We start from the raw sequence: 18,938 nt of genomic DNA on the forward strand, positions 1-18,938 counted from the left end.
CCTTAAACAAACAGCCCAATCTGGAGGCTCCTGAGGCGGGAGAGGGCTCGGCTTGGGATTGCCAGCCCGGGGGTTTCTCCGCTGGGATCGGTGTCCCGGGGGAGCTCCGGGATGGGGACGGGTCAATGTGTGGGATGTTGTCCCTGTGGAAGTGTCACCTGGTGCTTTCCAAGGATTCTGGGATGAGGAGACGCCCCTGACCCCGAGTTTGAGGAGTTTCAGGTAGGGATGCTGCTGCTTGTGCTGTTCCAGGGGATTTGCCGTCCCTCCTCTTCTCGTTCCGTTGGCTTCCCGGGCATATCCATGGCTGGATGCCCACCAAGCTTGTCCTGGGAGCAGTGGGGGGGCCCGGGGAGCCCCCCCTCACCCCGGGGAGCAGGAGCAGCTCCGGCAGTGGGAAGGAGGTGCCGTAATTCCCTCGTGCTCCCACGCGGTGCCAGGGAATGGTGCACCCGCCCCCGGGCACGATCCCGGCTGGAAGGGCTCCCCCAGCCCCCCAAAACACCCCCTGGGACGCCCCCAGACCCTTCAGGGATTTCAGCTCTGCGTGGTCCAGGCCTGGGAGAGGTGGGAAAAGCAGGAGACAAGTAGGTTTGGGGTTGGGGGGCAATGATTTTCCCACACCTGGAGCTTTTCCAGGCACGGGGGGGGCTCTGGGATGGTGTCCCGGGATCACTGGTGTGACCTGGGGCAGCTCCTCCCCCTCCAAACCCCCCCCTTCCCTATGGAAGCACCTCACGGTGCTGGTGATGGATGGGGGCTGAGGATGGAAAATGTGGTGTCAGCTGTCCCGGGAGCCGGGATAGGAGCAGGAAAAACCCCTCTGGAGGGGGCTGGGGGGGGGCAAAGGAATGTTTAACTTTCCAACAGCCGGTACCGTCAGGGGAGATGGGGGGGGGGGGGGGCTCAGCTGGGTCCTGCTGGGGAGGGGGGAGTCCATTCCCCCATCCCGGGGTCCCTGGGGAGGGGGGGATTGTTCTCAGGGTCCCGGGGAAGGGGGACAGGGGGATGCTGTGTCCTGCCTGGCACGTGCTGCAGGAGAAGGCAAGGGGGTCTGGGGGTCCATCGGGGGGTCCATCAGCCCTTGTGGGGACCCCACGGCAACGGGGGGTCCCCAGGGTACCCCATGGCTCTGTGTGTGGGTAGGGGCACCCCTAGGGGGGCTCCCCACGGGGGAGGGTTTGGGGGAAGAAGGTGAATTTTAGGGGCAGCCTCGTCCCGAGGGAGCCCTGGAATCCCCAGACTGGCACATCCCTCTCCAGGCACTGACATTTGGGGGTGGGGGCTGCCCCTGCGTGTGTCCCCCCCGACCACACACAGCCTGGGGGGGATACGACTCTCTTTGGGGTCCCCCCCCAGTCAGGAAATCTAAAGGCTGGTGGGAACTGCTGTGCCCCCCCCGGTTAGGGGAGGGGGGATCGTCATCGCCCCCTTTTCGGGAAGAGGGATCTTCATCGCCCCCCTTTTGGGAAGGAGCTGTATCGGGGGTCCTCTCCCTGGGAATGGAGCGGAGAGGCCGCATTCCCGCAGCCCCCATCCCCCCGGGAATGTGGTGGGAGCGGCCGCCCGCCATCCCTGTCCCCCCCCCCACCCCGCCACCATCCCCACTCCTCCTTCCTCCTCCTCCTCCTCCTCCTTCTCTTCCTCGTCCTCCTCCTCCCTCTCTCCGTCACCGCGGGGGCCAGGCCTGAGCTTCATCGTCATCGTCATCATCTTCCTCTGTGTGGTTCCCCCCCCCTCCCCACCATCCACCCACCCATCCATCCCAAAATCCCGCCGAGCCCGGCGCTTCCATGGTGCGGGAAGGCGGCATGGCCCGGACCCCTTACAGCTCCTCGCAGGACATCCAGATGGACGTCTTGGACAACGCCGCGCTCCAGGTGACACCCCCGGGAATTCGGGGGGTCGCGGGGGGGGGGGGGTGGCAGCACCACCCACACCCCCAGGGTGAACGGCGAGGGGGGGGGGGGCGCATCCCGTGGAATTCCCACATCGCCTCGGGAGCGATGGATGGGGCTCACCCCCCTCCTCCCTGATCCCTGCACCCCGTAATGGAAGTGATTCCCCCCCACACACCATCCAAAATAAAGGGTGTCCCCCCCCATAACCCTGGGAGAGCCCCCAAATTCACCCCCTCCCCCCTCCCAGTTTCCCAGTCCCCGCGGGTTTGCCCACCGGGATGGGGAGGTGGGTTTTGGGGTGGGAGGGGGGGTTGTGCCCACGGGGAAAGTTGTAGGAATTGGGAAAACTCCGTTGGGGTGATGCCCCCCCACCCCCTCAGCCTGTCCCCTTGGATTTGGGGGGAGGAGGGATGTGCCCCTCGCTGGTTCCAGTGGGGTGGGGGGCACTGGGGGCTGCTGGAGCAGCTCATTCCCATTCCATGGGGACAGACCCCCCTCTCTTGGGGAGCATCAACCACTTGGGGTGACAGTTTTTGGGGGGGGAGGCACAGAGGACCCCCCGGAATTCCCTCCCTGAGCCCCAGCCACGTCCACCCCCTGTGGGGGGGTCCTGGACCTAAAAATACCCAGTGTGGGGACCCCCTACCCCCGGGCTGGGGGGCAGCTGGGCCCACCTGTCCCTTGGGGACACTGGGGGGGGACAAACCCTCTCCCACCAGCGTGTCCCCCTTCTTGACCCCCACCCAAGGTCCCCCCCACCCCCGGGAGCTGCCTCAGGGTGGGCACTGGGGTCTCCCCATCTCCTCCAGTCCATCCCAGCGGGAAGGAGCAGGGGGGTCCCGTTGGGGTGGGGGGTGTGGGTGGGTGTGGGGGTGCACATGGTGCCCACACTGGCAGGAGAGGGGGACTCGGGCACCAGGGGGCTGGTGGGGGGTGGTTGGGTTTGAGGTGCCCCCCAAAGCTCGACCCCCCTGGTTGGGTTCTGGTTTGACTGTGGGGCTGCAGTTTGATCCCCCCCATCTCCCTCTCCATGGAGTGGGAGGTGCAGCCCCCCAACAACGCCACGGGGGTCCCTGGGGTGGGGGAGCCCCGTCCCCTCCCCTGCCTCAGTTTCCCTTCCTTTGCCCCCCTGGGTTTGCCTGCAAGGAGGGGGTTTGGGCATCCCTGACAGCTGGAGCTGGGGGGGGGGGTAGCAGAGGTGTTTTGGGAGTTTTGGGGGGGTCCAGCCTGCCCTCGTGGCCCCCCTGTTCCCCCCAGGGCAAGTACAGCAGGCGCAAGAGCCGCTTCAAGCGCTCGGACGGCAGCACCTCCTCCGACACCACCTCCAACAGCTTCGTCCGCCAGGTGAGGGGGGGCACGGCACTCCTGGGGGGCCCAGGGGCCCTTTTCCCCCCGGGGAATAAAGTGGGGGGTCCCACCGAGCCAGGCCTGGGGGGTACAGGCATTGCAGTGGCTCGGCCAGACCCGGCTGTGCCCCCCCGTCCCCTCAGTGCCCTGCGGCGGGTCCCCCAAACCGGGAGCGTTTGGGGTCTTGTTGCAGCCCCCTCTTGGGGTGCCAGGGAAGGGGCACAGCGTTCAATCCGCCCTCCCCAGCCCCCCCCCCCGCCCCGTACCCCACCCCCCAGCCTGGCACTGGGCTAAATATACCCGGGGCTGAAACCTGAGCCCCCGGAGCCCCAGCCCTGCGCCCGCCCCGCTCGCCCCCGGCTCTGCCACCATGGAGATCCCCGGCAAAGACCACCCCACCGCCCCGGTGAGCGACCCCCCCCCGGCCCCACAGCCCCCCCAGGACCCTCCTGTGCCCACCTTGCCCTCGCTGCTCCCTGGGGTTGCTCCCGGGAGCTGGTGGGGTTCTGTGGGGTGAGGGGGTCGTGTCTGGATCCCGGTGACTCCCCCTCAAAGCCCCCCCTGCACGGGGCAGGAGAGGGGGCAGCTGGTCTCTGCCCCGTGGGTTTTGGGGGGGGAAGTCCCTGGGGGGGCTGTTGTCCCGTGGCTGGGGGCTGTGTGAAGGGGCTGAGTGACCCCCAAATCCCTGGTGTTCGGAAAGGTTTGGATAAATCAGGGATGGGGGGTTTGGTGGGGCTGGGGGGGGATTTTAGAGGGGCTGGGGGGGTGGGTGGTGGGTGACTTTGTCATCCCCTGTGGCACCCACCACCCTGGGGCTGGGGGATCCCGTGGGTGTTCCCCCCCAGGCTCCAGGCCCAGGGTGTGAGCAGGGGGTCCCCAATCCCACCCCAGCTCCAGCCTTGTCCTGGGGTGACCCCGAGTCTCCCCACGGTGCCCTGCCCCCATTGCCACGGGACCCTCTTTTGGGGGGGCAACAGTGTCCCTGCTGGCCTGTCCTGGGCTGGGGGGCAGCCGGGGGGTCAGGGGGGTCTCCGTTGCCTTCCCAGCTCTCGGAGAGGCCCCGGGATCCGGTGGGAGCAGGTCGGTGTCACGTTCCCTGTCAGAGCAGTGGGAACAGCTGCCCTGTCCCTCGGCCTTCCCTGACCCCGCGGGTGGGGTGGCCCCGGGCAGGGGGTGGGGGCTTCACCCCCACGGGGGTGGGCACGGGAGGGTGTGGGGGGGGTCACAGGGCTGGAGGGCTGGGCTCGGGGGTGGGCTCCCTGCTCTGGGGGAGGCCAAGGTGGGCTGAGCCCCCTCTCCCTGCTCTCCCAGGGCTCGGCAGAGTCCTACACCAGCCGCCCCTCGGACTCGGATGTGTCGCTGGAGGAGGACCGGGAAGCGCTGCGGAAGGAGGCCGAGCGCCAGGCCATGGCCCAGCTGGAGAAAGCCAAGGTGGGACAGCTGCAGAGGAGCCCCCCCTGCCACCCTCCCAGCCCCCCTGGACCCCCTGCCCCAGCAGGATGGGCCCTCCCAGGCACAGGGACACCCCCCATATTCCTACAGCATCCCATCCCCCCGGAGCAGTGGCACTGGGAGGGCAGTGGGGTCTGCTGGGCAGAACTGGGAGCCTGGGGCACCCGGGTTCTCGCACCCGTTGCCTCTCAGCAATTAGCTAATGAGCCCCTCATTGTCCCTGGGGTGTGGGGGGGTTGTGGCCACGGTGTCCCCAGCCCGGTCTCTGGAGCCCACTGGAGCTGAGCCAGCCCTGTGTCCCCACTGGTGGCACTGGTGCTGTCACCATCACCTGCCTGGCCTGTGGGGGGGCAGCATGGTGGGATCTCGGGGGTTTGGGGCGGGCAGGGGGGCACCCTGACCCCTCTCCTCCTCGGGCAGACGAAGCCGGTGGCGTTTGCCGTCCGCACCAACGTCGGCTACAACCCCTCGGCCACCGACGACGTGCCCGTGCAGGGCATGGCCATCTGCTTCGAGCCCAAGGACTTCCTGCACATCAAGGAGGTGGGCAGCGGGCTGGGGGGGCCGGTGGCAGCCCCGGGGTGGGTGTTGGGGGGTGGTTTTAAGGTGTTTTTTCTCCCCTCCTGCCCCGTCCCCGGCGCAGAAGTACAACAACGACTGGTGGATCGGGCGGCTGGTGAAGGAGGGCTGCGAGGTGGGCTTCATCCCCAGCCCCGTCAAGCTGGAGAACATGAGGCTGCTGCAGGAGCAGAAGATGAGGCAGAGCCGCCTGAGCTCGAGGTGGGGCTTGCCCCGACCCCCCATCGCTCCACAACCCCCCTCCATCCCACCCTCACCCCCATCCCACTCTCTTTCTCTCTGTGCTTCTCCCCCCCAGCAAATCCGGGGACAACTCCACCTCCAGCCTGGGTGACGTGGTGACAGGGACCCGCCGGCCCACGCCCCCGGCCAGCGGTAAGAGTGTCCCCCCTCAGCCCAGGGGGGTCCTTCCCCCACCTCCCCTTCACCCACAGCCCACCCCTCCGCCCCGGGTGCAGGCAGGGCACACCCCCCTTCCCCCAGAGACCCCTCTCCCCTGCTTCTCCCACCACCCCACCGCCCCTCCCAGCACCCCCCATCTCCATCGTTCCCCTTCTTCCATCGCCATCATCGCTCTTCTTCTCTCCCCGCCGTGTCCCGGCCCTGGCTCGGGCCGTCCCCAGGTGCCCTGGACATGCCCAGCTTTACCTTTGACCCCGATGAGTTAGAGGAGGAGGAGGCCTTGGAGACCCAGCGCTCCCCTAAGAGTAGCGTGAGCAGTGTCACCACCCCCCCCCGCCCACAACAAGCGCATCCCCTTCTTTAGGAAGGTAAAAGGGCCCCCCCCGCCGGCCCCCGCCTCGCCTGCTGCACCCGCTGCCTGCCCTAACCCTGCCGGGGGGCTGGGGGCACCCCACGGGGCTGGGGGCACCCCACAGGGCTGGGGGCACCCCATGGGGCTGGGGGGCACCCCATGGGGCTGGGGGCACCCCACAGGGCTGGGGGCACCCACTGCCCCAGCACCCCCAGCACTGCAGCATGGGCATGACCCCCTGCACCCGGGGCTAGGGGGGGGATCAGTGTGGGGCTGTGACCCCCCCCATGGGCCATGGGATGGATCAGCCCGTGGCTGTGACCCCCCCACAGTCCGTGGGTTGAATCCATCCATGGCCACATTCCCCCATGATCCATGGGATGGAGCAGTCTGTGGCTGTCCACCCTCCCTCCATGGTGGTCCTTGGGATGGATCCATCCAGGACTGATCCTCCCCCCATGGTCCATGGGATGGATCAGCCTGTGCCCCCCCCCAGACCCCCCCAGTGTGTGCATGGTGTGTGCCAGCACGGCCGCTGTCTCATCCCCCCCCACAACTGGGAATGGACTGTTCCTCCCCCCCAAACTGGGCACAAGCTTTAGGGGTTCGGGCTCAACCACAACCCGGGGCGGGGGGAGTCTGCAGGGACGTCTGGAGGGGTCCTGGCCACCCCCCACACCCTGCAGAGCCCCCGCTGGAACCCCAAATCTGACCCTGAGCGGGAGATGCTTCACGCGTAACACACGTGTGTTCCCTGGGACACCCCCTGGGGTAACACATGTGTCCCTGGGACACCCTCTGGGGTCACACATGTGTCCTCTGGGTCACATACGTGTCCTCTGGGTCACCCTCTGGGGTCACACATGTGTCCTCTGGGTCACACATGTGTCCCTGGGACACCCCCTGGGGTCACACATGTGTCCTCTGGGTCACACATGTGTCCTCTGGGTCACACATGTGTCCTTGAGGCACTTCCTGGGTGACACATGTGGCCATGGAGCCCCCCAGGGGGGTCACACATGTGTCCTTGGAGAACCCTTGAGGGGGTCACACACGTGTCCTTTGGGCACCCCCCGAGTCACACACATGTCCCCAGGTCACACACATGTCCCCTGGGTCACATACGTGTCCTCTGGGTCACCCCCTGGGGTCACACATGTGTCCTCTGGGTCACACACGTGTCCTCTGGGTCACACACGTGTCCCTGGGACACCCCCTGGGGGCTCACACACGTGTCCTTCGGGCACCCCCGGGGTGTTACACACGTGTCCCCCGGGTGACACGCGTGTCCCCGTGCCCCCCCCGCCCCCGGTGCCCCCCGTGCCCGCGGGTAACACGCATGCCTTGTTTGTCTCCTCTCGCCCCCCCGGCCCCCGCGGCCCCTCGGGACGTAGCGAAGCAGAAGCAGAAGTCGGTGAGTAGCGTCAGGACCCCCGGGAGGGGATGGGGGGGTGGGGTTAGGGTGGGGTGCCCCCCGCTTGCAGCCCCCTCGAACCCTCCCAGAGCTGCCCCTGCAGGGGTGAAGCTGAGCGTGCCCCCCACGTCCCCCCCCGGCCCCGCTGACCCCCCGCTCTGTCCCCAGGCCGAGCACGTGCCCCCCTACGACGTGGTGCCCTCCATGCGCCCCATCATCCTCGTGGGGCCCTCGCTGAAGGGCTACGAGGTGAGTGAGCACAGGGGGTACGGGGAGGGCACCCCGGGGGGCACGGGGAGGGGGATCCCGGCCCCACGGTGTCCCTCCCTCCCTGCCTTTCCTCCCCTATCCAAGGTCACTGACATGATGCAGAAAGCCCTGTTCGACTTCCTGAAGCATCGCTTCGATGGCAGGTGAGATGGGGGGGCTGGGGGACCCCTAACCCCATAGAGGGACCCCTAAATCCACAAGAGGACCCCTAACCCATAGAGGGACCCTGAAACCCATGGGAGGACCTGTAACCCCATAGAGGGACCCCAAAACCCATGGGAGGACCTGTAACCCCAAAACCCATGAGGAGAGCCTTAATCACGTGAGAAGAGTCCTAATCTCAGGGGGAGACCCCTAAATCCAGGATGGGACCCCTAATCCCATGTGGGGAGCCGTAAACCCAAGGTGGGATGCTTAACCTTGTAGAGAGACCCCTAAATCCATGAAAGTCCCTTAATCCCATTGTGGGGAGCCCTAATTCCATGGATGGTTCCCCTAAAACCACAGGGGAACCCTAATAAACCCACAGGGGAATCGCTAAACACTGCAGGGGGACCCCTAATCCTGTGGAGGACCCCTAACCCTGTGGGAGGACCCTTAATCCCACAGGTGGGGCCCCCTAAAGTCACAGGGGGACCCTAATGGGGAATGCTGCAGCTCCAGCAGCCCTGAGCATGGGGTGGCAGGAAGGGGGTGGCAGGAGGGTCCCCCTTGCCCCCCCAGGGGTTGGGGGTGTGTATGGGGGGGGTCTCACCCCTCCCCGTGCCTCCAGGATCTCCATCACGCGGGTCACGGCCGACATCTCCCTGGCCAAGCGCTCCGTGCTCAACAACCCCAGCAAACACACCATCATCGAGCGCTCCAGCACCCGCTCCAGCCTGGGTACGGCACCCCCCGACCCCCCCGGGGCAGCGGGACCCCCCCCCAAGCCTCCATCTGTATCAGCCCCCAGCCCACCCCGGGGTGCTCGCGGGGTGTGGGGGTGTGGGGTGATCAACCCCGCGCTCCCCCCGCGTGACTCAGTCCCTCCCCTCCTCCTCCTCCTCCTCCTCCTCCCCCTCCTCCTCTTTTATCTTCTCTGTTGTGTTTTTTTTTCTTTCCTGTTTCTCCTTTTCCTTTTGGGGTTCCTCCCCTCCGTGCCGCTTCCTTCCTCCCCTGCTCCTGATACAGATGTCTTGGGTATGTAACGCGGGACCCCTGGCAGGGGGGCACTGGGGACGTGTCCCCTTGGATCCCCATCCTGCCACTCGGACACAGCAGGGTCCGGCCACCTGGGCAGAGCGGGGTTGGGGACACCCCGGTGGCACAGCCCCGACTGATCCCCCCCCTCCATGTGTGTGTGAGGTTCAGGGGGGGTTTTGCCCCTTCCTCACCCACCCGGAGCCCAGTCCACCCTCCCTCCTGTGGCTGGGGTGACACTGGAGTGGCCAAGTCCCAGTGCAGACCCCTCGTGCCCCCCATCCCGTCTCTCCCAGCCGTTGTCCCCCCGTGTCCCCTGACCCCTCTGTCCGTGCCCCCCCAGCCGAGGTGCAGAGTGAGACTGAGCGGATCTTCGAGCTGGCCCGGACGCTGCAGTTGGTGGCCCTGGACGCCGACACCATCAACCACCCGGCCCAGCTGGCCAAGACCTCCCTGGCCCCCATCATCGTCTACATCAAAATCACCTCCCCCAAGGTGGGTCTGGGGGTGCTGGGGCGGGCGGAGGGCAGTGCCAGCCCCCTCCCTGCCCTGCTGGGTGGGCCGGGCAGGGTCCAGCAGTGTCCCTGAGGCCACCCCGGGCTGTCCCCTCGTGCCCCAGGTGCTGCAGCGCCTGGTGAAGTCCCGGGGCAAGTCCCAGGCGAAGCATCTCAACGTGCAGATGGTGGCCTCGGACAAGCTGGCGCAGTGCCCGCCTGTGAGTGTGCCACGCCCACTGCGGCCACGCCCACCTTGACCCCACCCACCTGTCCCAACCTCTGTCACCAGTTGGTCCCACCCTCTCCCACTGACCCCGCCCTGTCCCATAGGCCCCGCCCTCTCCCGCTGCTCCCACCTTGTTCTGTAGGCTCTGCCCTTTCCCATGGGCTTTGCCTCATCCATAGGGCTCCACCCTTGGTCCAGAAGCCCCACCCCTTTCCAATGGCCCTGCCCTTTTCCACTGGGTCCACCCTTTTCCATTAGCTCTGCCCTGTCCTATAGGCCTCACCCTGTCCTATAGGCCCTGCCCTGTCCTATAGGGCCTGCCCTGTCCTATAGGGCCTGCCTTGTCCTATAAGCCCTACCCTGTCCTATAGGTTCCACCATGTCCTATAGGCTCTGCCCTGTCCTATAGGCCCTTCCCTGTCCTATAGAGTCTGCCTTGTCCTGTAGGCTCCACCTTGTCCTATAGGCTCCATCTTGTCCTATAGGCCCCCCCATCCTATAGGCCCCACCCTGTCCTATAGGCCCCACCTTGTTCTATAGCGCCTTCCTTGTCTTATAGGCCCCGCCCTGTCCTATAAGCCCCACCCCATCCTATAGGCCCTGCCCTGTCCTATAAGCCCCACCCTGTCCTATAGCCCCACCCTGCCCCAGCAGCCCCGCACCGTCCCTCTGTCCCTCTGCTCTGCCCCCCGTCCCGCTGCCCTTCCCCGCCCCACCCCGGCCCCACCATCCCTCCCACAGGAGATGTTCGACATCGTGCTGGACGAGAACCAGCTGGAGGAGGCCTGTGAGCACCTGGCCGAGTACCTGGAGGCCTACTGGAAGGCCACGCACCCCCCCAGCAGCAACCCCCCGAACCCGCTGCTGAACCGCACCATGGCCTCGGCGGCGCTGGCCGCCAGCCCCGCGCCCGTCTCCAACCTCCAGGTACAGGTGCTCACGTCCCTGCGCAGGAACCTCAACCTCTGGGGCCGAGAGGCCACCCCCAGCCCCCCCAAACCCCCAGTGGAGGAGCACGCGCTGTGAGGAGGCGGCGGCGGGGACAACCTCCCCCCCCGGGGTACCCCTGGGATCGGGGACATCCAGGGAAACACGGCCACACACCCCCCCAGGTGTGGGGCCAGCCCTGGGTCACCTGCCCTGAGGACCTGCTCTCCACCCTGGGATTGAGGAAACCTGTGGGATTTGCCCCCCCCCCGGAGTGGGACTATCCCTGGGATTGCTCCGTTTGGGCACCTGGGCCCCCCCCAGGGGTACTGGAGCCCCCCGGAGTAGGACTGTCCCTGGGATCTCCCCGCCCTGGGGACCTGTTTTCTCCTTGGGTTTGGGGCCATCCCTGGGACTGGGGTCACCCCAGGGACCTGCTCCCTTTCCCGGATCTGGGCCATCCCTGGGATCAGCCCTGGGGATCTCTCCCTGCCTGGGACTGGTGCCAGCCCTACATTTGGGGTCTCCTGGGGACCCTCCCGAGGCCTGAAGCCCACCCTGGGGATTGGGAACCCCCAGGATCTGCCCCCTTCGAGACCCCCTCCATGCCTTTTATGGGCTGTTGGGGTGCCAGACCCCCCATTCCCACACCTCTGCAGGGGGGCCATGGTGGGGTCGAGGCTTTGGGGGTGTCCTGGTGTGGTCCAGCTGGGCAGGGGGGGCTCAACCCCCTTCCCACCACAGCCATTAGGGTGCTGAGCCGGGGGTCCTGCAGCCCCCCCAGGGGGCCTAAGGCAGTGTTGGGGGGTCCTGCAGCCCCCCCGAGAGCAGGAGGCAGAGGAGGGACGAGTGTCCTGTGTCGTCTGTCGCTAATTCTCCCAGCGAGCCGGACGCTGCTGGTGCTCCATCCCCCCACCCTGCACCCTCCCCACCCCTGCACTGCTCCCCCTCTCCCCTGTCCCCCTCTCCCTGCCCCAGTGACCCCCCCAGGCTGAGACCTGCTGCCCTCGTGTCACGAGTGAGCGACACGGGCAGGCCGTGCTGGGCAGCGTGTGCCCCCCTCCCCACAGCCAGTAACCCCCCCACTAACCCCCTGCCCGTCCATCCCCGCATGGTGTGGTTGCTTCTCCCCCCCAGGGTCCGTTCCCGGAGGGGGAGCAGGGTCACCCCCGGCCGGGCCCGGGGGGCCGCGGGCAGGGCAGAGCCCCCCCGGCCCCCGCCCGCCCCGGCCCCCGCAGCCTGTGCCGCCAGGACACCTTCGACTCGGAGCCCGCGGGCAGCCGGGACTCGGAGCCCGGGGATTCCTGCTGCATGGACATCGAGATGGACCCCGTCGAGGAGGAGCCCCCCGGGGACGGGGCCGAGGAGGGCCGGGGGCTGCGGGGCCGAGCCAAGGGCCAGGAGCCCCTGGGCCTGGGGGAGGGCGAGGGCTGGGGGCAGGACGTTTACATCCGTTAGGGTGAGGGGGTGCGGGCAGTGCTGGTTTTGGGGGGTGGGAGACCCTCCCCGGTTGCCTTTGTGCCCCCCCTCCGAGCCCGGCCAGCAGTGCCACGGGGAGCCCCTGCTTTGCCCTGGGGGGTCCCCCTGCCCAACTCTTTGGTGAGGGGGGGGTCTCCCTGTGCCCCCCTGCCACAGCCCCCCCAGCATCTCGCGGTGCCTCGGGCCCCCCCTGCCTGGCAGGGACAGCAAGTGACCAAAGGGGACCCGACCTGTCCCCGTCCCCTGCCCCGGGCGTGGGGTGGGGGGCTGTGCTCCCCCCCAGCCCTGCCTGCTGGCTGCCCCCCCCGGGTACCCCCCGCTTCTCCATGGTGCTCTTGGCCCCCCGGGCTGGCCGTGGCAGTGGGGGGGTCCCTGCCAGCTGTCCCCCACCCCAGCCAGTGCCTGCCCACAGCCCCCCGGCCCCCCACCCCGGGGGGGTGCATGTGTGTGGTGTGTGCAGGGCTTTGGGGGGCTCCTGCTGCCCCCGGCTGTGCCCCCCCCGGGGTGCTGCCTGCCCGGGGAGGGGTGGGGGCAGTTTGCATGTGTTTGCCTTGGAGGGGCTCTGCCTGAACTGGGGGGGTGGAGGGTAAATCTGAGCCAGTTTTGGGGTCTAACCCGTGCTAACAGCTGCCCAGCCCTGGCCTGCCCTGCAGTGCCCGGAGGGTCCCGCTGCCCTGGGACCTCTGGGGTGCACTGGGCAGTGCCAGGCCCCTGTCCCCCCCCCCCAAAACCCCTCTGTGCCAACCCCCCCGCTGTGCCTGTCCAGCCATGTCTGTCTGTCCGTCCGTCCGTCAGCCTCTGTCCGTCCCCCCCTTGGCCCCCCCAATACCCTGGGGCACTGCCTTGTCCTGCGCCTGCCCCGGGGCGTCCTTTGTGCCCCCCCCCCCCCAAATCCACGGGGGTGACCACACCAGGGTGGGAGTGGGGACACCCCCCATCCAGCCCTCACCGTGGGGCTGGGCTTGTCTCACTTTATGGGGCAGCCCCCTGCCCCCCACCCCGGGGCAATCCTGGGGGTCCCCGGGGTCACTGCCTTACCCAGACCACCAGCCCAGGGCAGGGGGCTCGGGGGCACCCAGCTCTGCCGCTGCCAAGCCGCCCCCACCCACGTGTGCCTCAGTTTCCCCCCTTTTTTTTTTGGTGGGGGGGGACTCGGTGTCACTGCCTGCCAAGTGCTTTGAGCCCCCCCTGCCCCAATGCTCGCCCTCGTGGTGGCCACAACCTGAGCAGTGGGGCCCCCCCACCCGCGGGCAGAGGGACGTCCCGTATTTATGTCACTCCGCAAAGTTTTAATTTAAAGACCTGACAAAGTGTATTTTATTTATTTATTCTCGTTGGTTTGTGTGTGTGTGTGTGTGTGTTTGGGGGGGAGGGGGGACTCGCCCCGCTCGCTTGGTTCTTTGTAATAAACATTTCGGTGAGATCTGTCCCCACGGCTGAGCCTGGTGGGGTCTGGGGGTGGGTGGGGGGACACGGGGGGGGGGGGGGGCTGCAGCCACCGGGGCTCAGCTCAGCTCTGCAGAGACCCCCACGTGTCCCCCTGGTTGGGCCTTGGGGGTGCCCAGGGAGGGGGTGAGGGTGGGATGGAGCTGGGACCTGCCTGGGGAGGGGGTGAGGCTGGGATGGAGCTGGGACCTGCCTGGGGAGGGGGTGAGGCTGGGATGGAGCTGGGACCTGCCCAGCTCCGGGCAAGGGGCACAGACCCGATGTGGGGGTCGGGGGGCTCTGGCCCCCCCCTCTGCCAGGGCACCGGCAGCCGTCGGGCTCAGCGCGGTGCTGGGCCGGGTTTATCGGCACTAGGCCGGGTCTGGACACGCCATGGACACGCTATTTACAGGGAATAAATATGGAGCTGGAGCTCAGGGCTGCCGGCACCTCCACTCCATCTTCTCCAGCTGGTACTCGAACGCCTTCCTGGGGAGAGGACACGGGGTGTCAGTGGGAACAGGGACATCAGTGGGACAGGGACATCAGTGGGACAGGGACATCAATGCCACCCCAATCCCTCCCCCAAAACCCAGGGCACACCTCGGTGCCCCCCACTCCCCCTCCCTGCCCCAGGGGTCCCTGTACTCACTCTCTCCCGGGTGGGGTTGGCCGGCAGACCAGGCCGGCCTGGCAGGGGCACACTTGGTTGATGCTGAAGGCGAGACCCCCGGGGGGCACGTGGCAGCTCTGGGCCAGCACCAGGCGCCGCTGGCACACGAACTCCCCGTGCTGCCGGGCACAGCAGCCGCCCGCCCCACAGTCCTCGTCCCGCTGGCACCGGGCTCCTGGCAGGGCAGAAAACCAGGTTAGGGGAGGGGGACTCCCACCCTGACCCCAGTTTGGGGACCCCCATCACCCCCTGGTGCAGCACCACCCCACAGCATCGCGTCCTGCGGCTCGCAGAGGTGACGCCGGGGGGGTGGTCCCCTTGTGCCCCCCCACCCCGGACCCTCCACTCACCCTCCTGCCCGGGGGGCACGGGCTGCTGGCACTTGCCGAACATGCAGAGGAGGCCGTGGGCGCAGTGGGGGTCGCGGCGGCAGAATTGCCCCGCGGGGCGGGCGGGCAGGCACAGCCCAAAGTGCTCGTCACAGAAGTGGCCCTGGGCACAGGGGGCGTTCGGGCTGCACGGGGTCACCTGCGGGGGGGGGGAGGACACAGCGCGTCAGGAAGGACCAGACCCCATCCCTGAGCCCTTTCCTGACCCTTTCTCTCACCCCATCCCTGAGCTCTTTCCCGACCCCGCTCCTCATCCCATCTCCAACCCCGTTCCCGTTGCCCACGGGAACGACAGCCCAGAAACGGGGCAAAACCCCATCCGTTCACACCTTGCCAGGCACGGTTGGGTGTGGGGGTGTATGGGAGTGATTTTGTGGGGGACCGGGGCTGAGAGCACCAGCCCCATCCCCAATGGAACCTCCACCCGCAGCAACTCCAGGGTTTGTTTTGTTTTTTTTTTTATTTAATTGGGGAAAAAAAACGCGGGCGTGTGGGCGGCCCTAAAAGTGCTGCTCCAGGTGAGGCTCGAACTCACAACCTCGGCATCGCTCGCGTACCGCCCTATAAGTACCGCGCGCTGACCGATTGCGCCACTGGAGCGCCCGGCGCCGCCCGCGCCCCCCGCGCGCCCTCCGGCCCCGCCCCTCCCCGCGCGCCCCGCCGGCCCCGCCCCTCCCGCACTGCGCCCCCTGCCGGCCCCGCCCCGCCCCCCCCCCGGGCCAAAGGGACCCCCCGGACCCCCCCCGGGAGCGCGATGTGGGGTCACCACCGAGCCAGGTGGAACTTCTGTGCCCACCCTGCTCCCACCCCGCCTTCCAACCCATCTCCCACCCCCGGCTGCGAATTCTGCGCCCTGCCCTGTGCCCGCTCCGGGTTTAAATGCACCTCGCACCCCTGTGCCCACCCCGTTTCAAACCCGTTTCCCATCCCTGTGCCCACCTCTGCGCCCTCCCCTGTGCCCGCTCCGGGTTTAAATGCACCTCGCACCTCTGTGCCCACCCCGTTTCAAACCCGTTTCCCATCCCTGTGCCCACGCTACTCTGAGCCCCCCGCCCACCTCTGCGCCCACCCCTGTGCCCGCTCTGGGTTTAAATGCACCTCGCGCCCCTGTGCCCACCCTGGCTGCAAATTCTGTGCCCACCCTGCTTCAAACTCACCTCTCAGCCCTGCTCCCACCCCGGCTTCCACCCCCACCTCCCACCCCTGTGCCCACCCTGTCCGTCTCCCACCCTGCTGTACCTGCACCCCCTCCTGCCCCCCAGGACCCCCCTCCCCCGGGGGTCCCGCACCCCTCACCTCCTCCATGTCGCTCCCTGGGCCGGGGTTTCTGCCCAGGGCGGCCGCATCCGGCGGGTGCTGGGGCAGGGAGAACATCCATGCCCAGAGGTGCCCGGCGGCGGGGGGCAGGAGCCAGGCGACGAGGCAGAGGATGGCCGGGGATGTCACCATGGTGCTGGTGCTGGTGCTGGCGGCGGCGGTGGCAGCTCGGCCGGGGCCAGGGGTTTATGTAGCCCCGGGCTATCTCGGCCCCCGCTGCTAAAACTGTTTGCCCACCTAATGGGGTGGGAGGAGGCAATCAGGGGTTAAGGGATTTACATAATTGCCAGCCTTCCCCTCGGGGGGTGGCATCAGCCCCAGAGCAAACAGCCCCCCCCGGAGCAGTCTGGCTCCGGCGCCAGCCGTGGGTGCAGCCTGGGATGCCCCCATAGCTCAGGGGGGTCGTATGTGCAGTTTGGGGTGCCCTGTGTGCCCCCATAGCTCAGGGAGGCGGTGGGTGCAGCCTGGGGTGTCCCGTGTCTCCCCCAGCCCCTCGGGTAACCCCATGTCTTGGGGTCCTCCTCCCAGCCCCTCAGATCCCCCCACGACTTGGGGAGGTGGTGGGAGCAGCCTGGGGTCCCCACCAGCCTCTCAAGTCCCCCCACAACTTGGGGTGACAGTGGGTGTAGGCTGGGGTGCCTTGTGCCCCCTCACAGCTCATGGGGGTGGTATGTACAGTTTGGGGTGCCCTGTGCCCCCCCCACAGCTCAGGGGGGTGGTATGTACAGTTTGGGGTGCCCTGTGCCCCCCCCCACAGCTCAGGGGGGTGGTATGTACAGTTTGGGGTGCCCTGTGCCCCCCCCACAGCTCAGGGGGGTGGTATGTACAGTTTGGGGTGCCCTGTGCCCCCCCCCCCACAGCTCAGGGGGGTGGTATGTACAGTTTGGGGTGCCCTGTGCCCCCCCCACAGCTCAGGGGGGTGGTATGTACAGTTTGGGGTGCCCTGTGCCCCCCCCACAGCTCAGGGGGGTGGTATGTACAGTTAGGGGTGCCCTGTGCCCCCCTCCAGCCCCTTGGGTACCCCCGCAGTTCCCTGGTTTATCCCCCATTTCCTGGGGTGTCGGGACACTCGGCAGTGGGGGCGAGGGGAAGGCAACAGGATAAAGCGGGGGACAAAGGCTGGGACCCCCAGGACGGGCAGCGGTGGGCACACGGTTGGCATCTGACCCATGTTTGTGTGTCCCCTGCGGTGCATCCCCATCCTCCACCCCCCCCATCCCGGGGTGACGGGATTCGCACCTTCCCTAACGCTCCTGCAAATGTGGTGTTTGCCCACCCCGCCCTTATCTCCCGGCCCGGCGCTGGGACACGGCCCCCCCCGAGCGCATCCCCCAGACGGTGTCACCTCCATGTCCCCAAACACGCGGGGGGGCTCAGCCGGGACCTCCAATACACTTTGGGTCCGTCCACTCCGGGTGATTCCCGGTTCCCGGGGGCACGGGGGGGGGGGCTGTGGCATCACTACAGGAGGGGTTTGTCCCCGAGGGCAGCGAGGACGGGACGGGAGCTGGGCGGTCGCTGGGAGTGGGGCTCACTGGGGTCTCCAGGGACGTGGAGACCCCCCTCCCTCGGGTTTGGTGTGATTCCCGCTGCCTTCGTGCCTCAGTTTCCCCGGCCATGCAGAAGGGGATGGCGAGGCTGGGGGGTGACACAGGGACAGGGGGCTCGCACTGGGGTGACCCCAAACCTTTCTCCCGGTGTCCCAGGACGAGCCAGTGCCCGGGACGGGCCACCAGGATCCGCCCCTGCCTCGCCCCGCGTGTTTGCCCAGCGGCTTTGGGAGCAAATATTGACCCCGCTGCCGGGCACAATCACGGCCGCTGTCCCCATCCGTCCCCCGCTGGCTCCGGATAATCCCCCCCAGCGCCACGGGGACCCCGCACGGCGGCTCCGCTCCCCCAAACCCCCGCCTTGGGCTGTCTGGGGAGGGTGGGGGTCCCACGCACCCCCAAAACCCTGCGGGGGAACGCACAGCCTGGGCTCGCTGTGTGAACACCGGGGGTCCCGCTCTCTGCAGGGGAAGCCTGGGGAGGGATTGACGGTGCCGTGTCCCCCCTCCACGACCACTCGGGGTGAGAGCGGGGGGCACATCTGGGGGGGCTGGACCCGCTCCCCTCCACGACCCTCCCGCTGTGCGGGGACACTGCGGGTGTGTGGGGCGGGTGAGACGGGGGGGACACGGATGTGTGGGTGCGTTGGGGTTGTGTGCGCGGGTGGGAGGTGTCCGTGGGTGGGTGTCCAGCCGTAGGAACACTCGTATGGACACCGGCGCGATTCGCTCCCCATCGGGGGTATAGCTCAGTGGTAGAGCATTTGACTGCAGATCAAGAGGTCCCCGGTTCAAATCCGGGTGCCCCCTCATTTTCCTCCCCCTCAGGGGGTGTCCCCCCCTTTTTTTCTTACCCCTTTTACTCACCCCCCAACCCCCCGGCAGCGAAGGGAGTGCGCGTCCTGCTCCCCCCGCGCCCCCAGCCGCGGGTGTCCCCCGTGGGGACGGTGCTTTGTCTTGCACGAGGAGGATCCAGCTGTCAGGGACCCCCAACAAAAGCTTTGCCCCCCCTCCCCCCCCACTTTGCCTCCTCGGTTCCGAGCAGCTGCAGGGCCGCAGGACCCCCGCACCACCCGATTGTCCATGGGACGGGTGCAGAGGTTTTTTTTGGGGGGTCAGGAGCGCTCCCCAGGCCCTGGGCACAGGCACATCCCTTCGGGGGGGTTGGGGGGCTGCACCCTCCTCCTGCCCCGGCACCCAGGGCTGAGCCACCCCCCCGGCACCAGGGCTGAGGGGCTGGGGTGCAGCCGGAGACCCCCAAAACGCTGCCCAAATCATGGGGTGGCCAGAAGCCAGTTTGGCAGAAAGGGAGAGTGGGGGGCTGGAGGAGGGCTCCTCGGGGGGGCTCCCGAGGCTCTGCGGTGCCAATGGGACCCCCACCTTGTGCCCCTGACCCTGTGCCCTCCCACCCTGTGCTCCCCCAAGCCCCCAATATCTGCTGCTCCTGCTCCAAGGGGAAAATCCGGGAGGACTGGGAAGGGCACAAACATTCCTGCTGCGGAGACGCGTCTCTTGCGGGTCTGTGGATGAGGAGACTCGGGGGGGTGTGGTGCGAGGGGT

The 18,938-nt window shown here is 67.8% G+C and overlaps 2 protein-coding genes and 2 non-coding genes across 4 annotated transcripts; 2 read left to right on the forward strand and 2 right to left on the reverse strand.

Moving 5' to 3' along the window:
* Positions 1-1,556: 1,556 nt before the first annotated feature.
* CACNB1 (calcium voltage-gated channel auxiliary subunit beta 1) lies at positions 1,557-13,454 on the forward strand. The gene is made up of 14 exons (XM_064636926.1): positions 1,557-1,880; positions 3,159-3,245; positions 4,560-4,679; positions 5,121-5,243; positions 5,344-5,480; positions 5,578-5,654; positions 7,428-7,447; positions 7,616-7,696; positions 7,802-7,860; positions 8,490-8,599; positions 9,240-9,391; positions 9,516-9,611; positions 10,361-10,546; positions 11,684-13,454. Exons 1-14 carry the CDS (start codon positions 1,794-1,796, stop codon positions 12,002-12,004), a joined length of 1,656 nt encoding a protein of 551 aa, XP_064492996.1. The 5' UTR covers positions 1,557-1,793; the 3' UTR covers positions 12,005-13,454.
* On the reverse strand, positions 13,337-16,071 carry LOC135403189 (dickkopf-related protein 3-like). The gene is made up of 4 exons (XM_064636937.1): positions 15,809-16,071; positions 14,474-14,651; positions 14,103-14,298; positions 13,337-13,939 (listed from the first exon to the last, which is right to left on the reverse strand). Exons 1-4 carry the CDS (start codon positions 15,959-15,961, stop codon positions 13,885-13,887), a joined length of 582 nt encoding a protein of 193 aa, XP_064493007.1. The 5' UTR covers positions 15,962-16,071; the 3' UTR covers positions 13,337-13,884.
* TRNAI-UAU (transfer RNA isoleucine (anticodon UAU)) lies at positions 15,023-15,112 on the reverse strand. Its single transcript is given in 2 exon segments — positions 15,023-15,058; positions 15,075-15,112. It is a non-coding gene; the product is annotated as a tRNA-Ile (tRNA).
* A 2,045-nt stretch (positions 16,072-18,116) lies between the features above and the next one.
* TRNAC-GCA (transfer RNA cysteine (anticodon GCA)) lies at positions 18,117-18,188 on the forward strand. Its single transcript has one exon. It is a non-coding gene; the product is annotated as a tRNA-Cys (tRNA).
* The last annotated feature ends 750 nt before the right edge of the window (positions 18,189-18,938 follow it).

The sequence above is a fragment of the Pseudopipra pipra genome, chromosome 26 (genome assembly GCF_036250125.1).
Source record: "Pseudopipra pipra isolate bDixPip1 chromosome 26, bDixPip1.hap1, whole genome shotgun sequence".
NCBI lineage: Eukaryota > Metazoa > Chordata > Aves > Passeriformes > Pipridae > Pseudopipra > Pseudopipra pipra.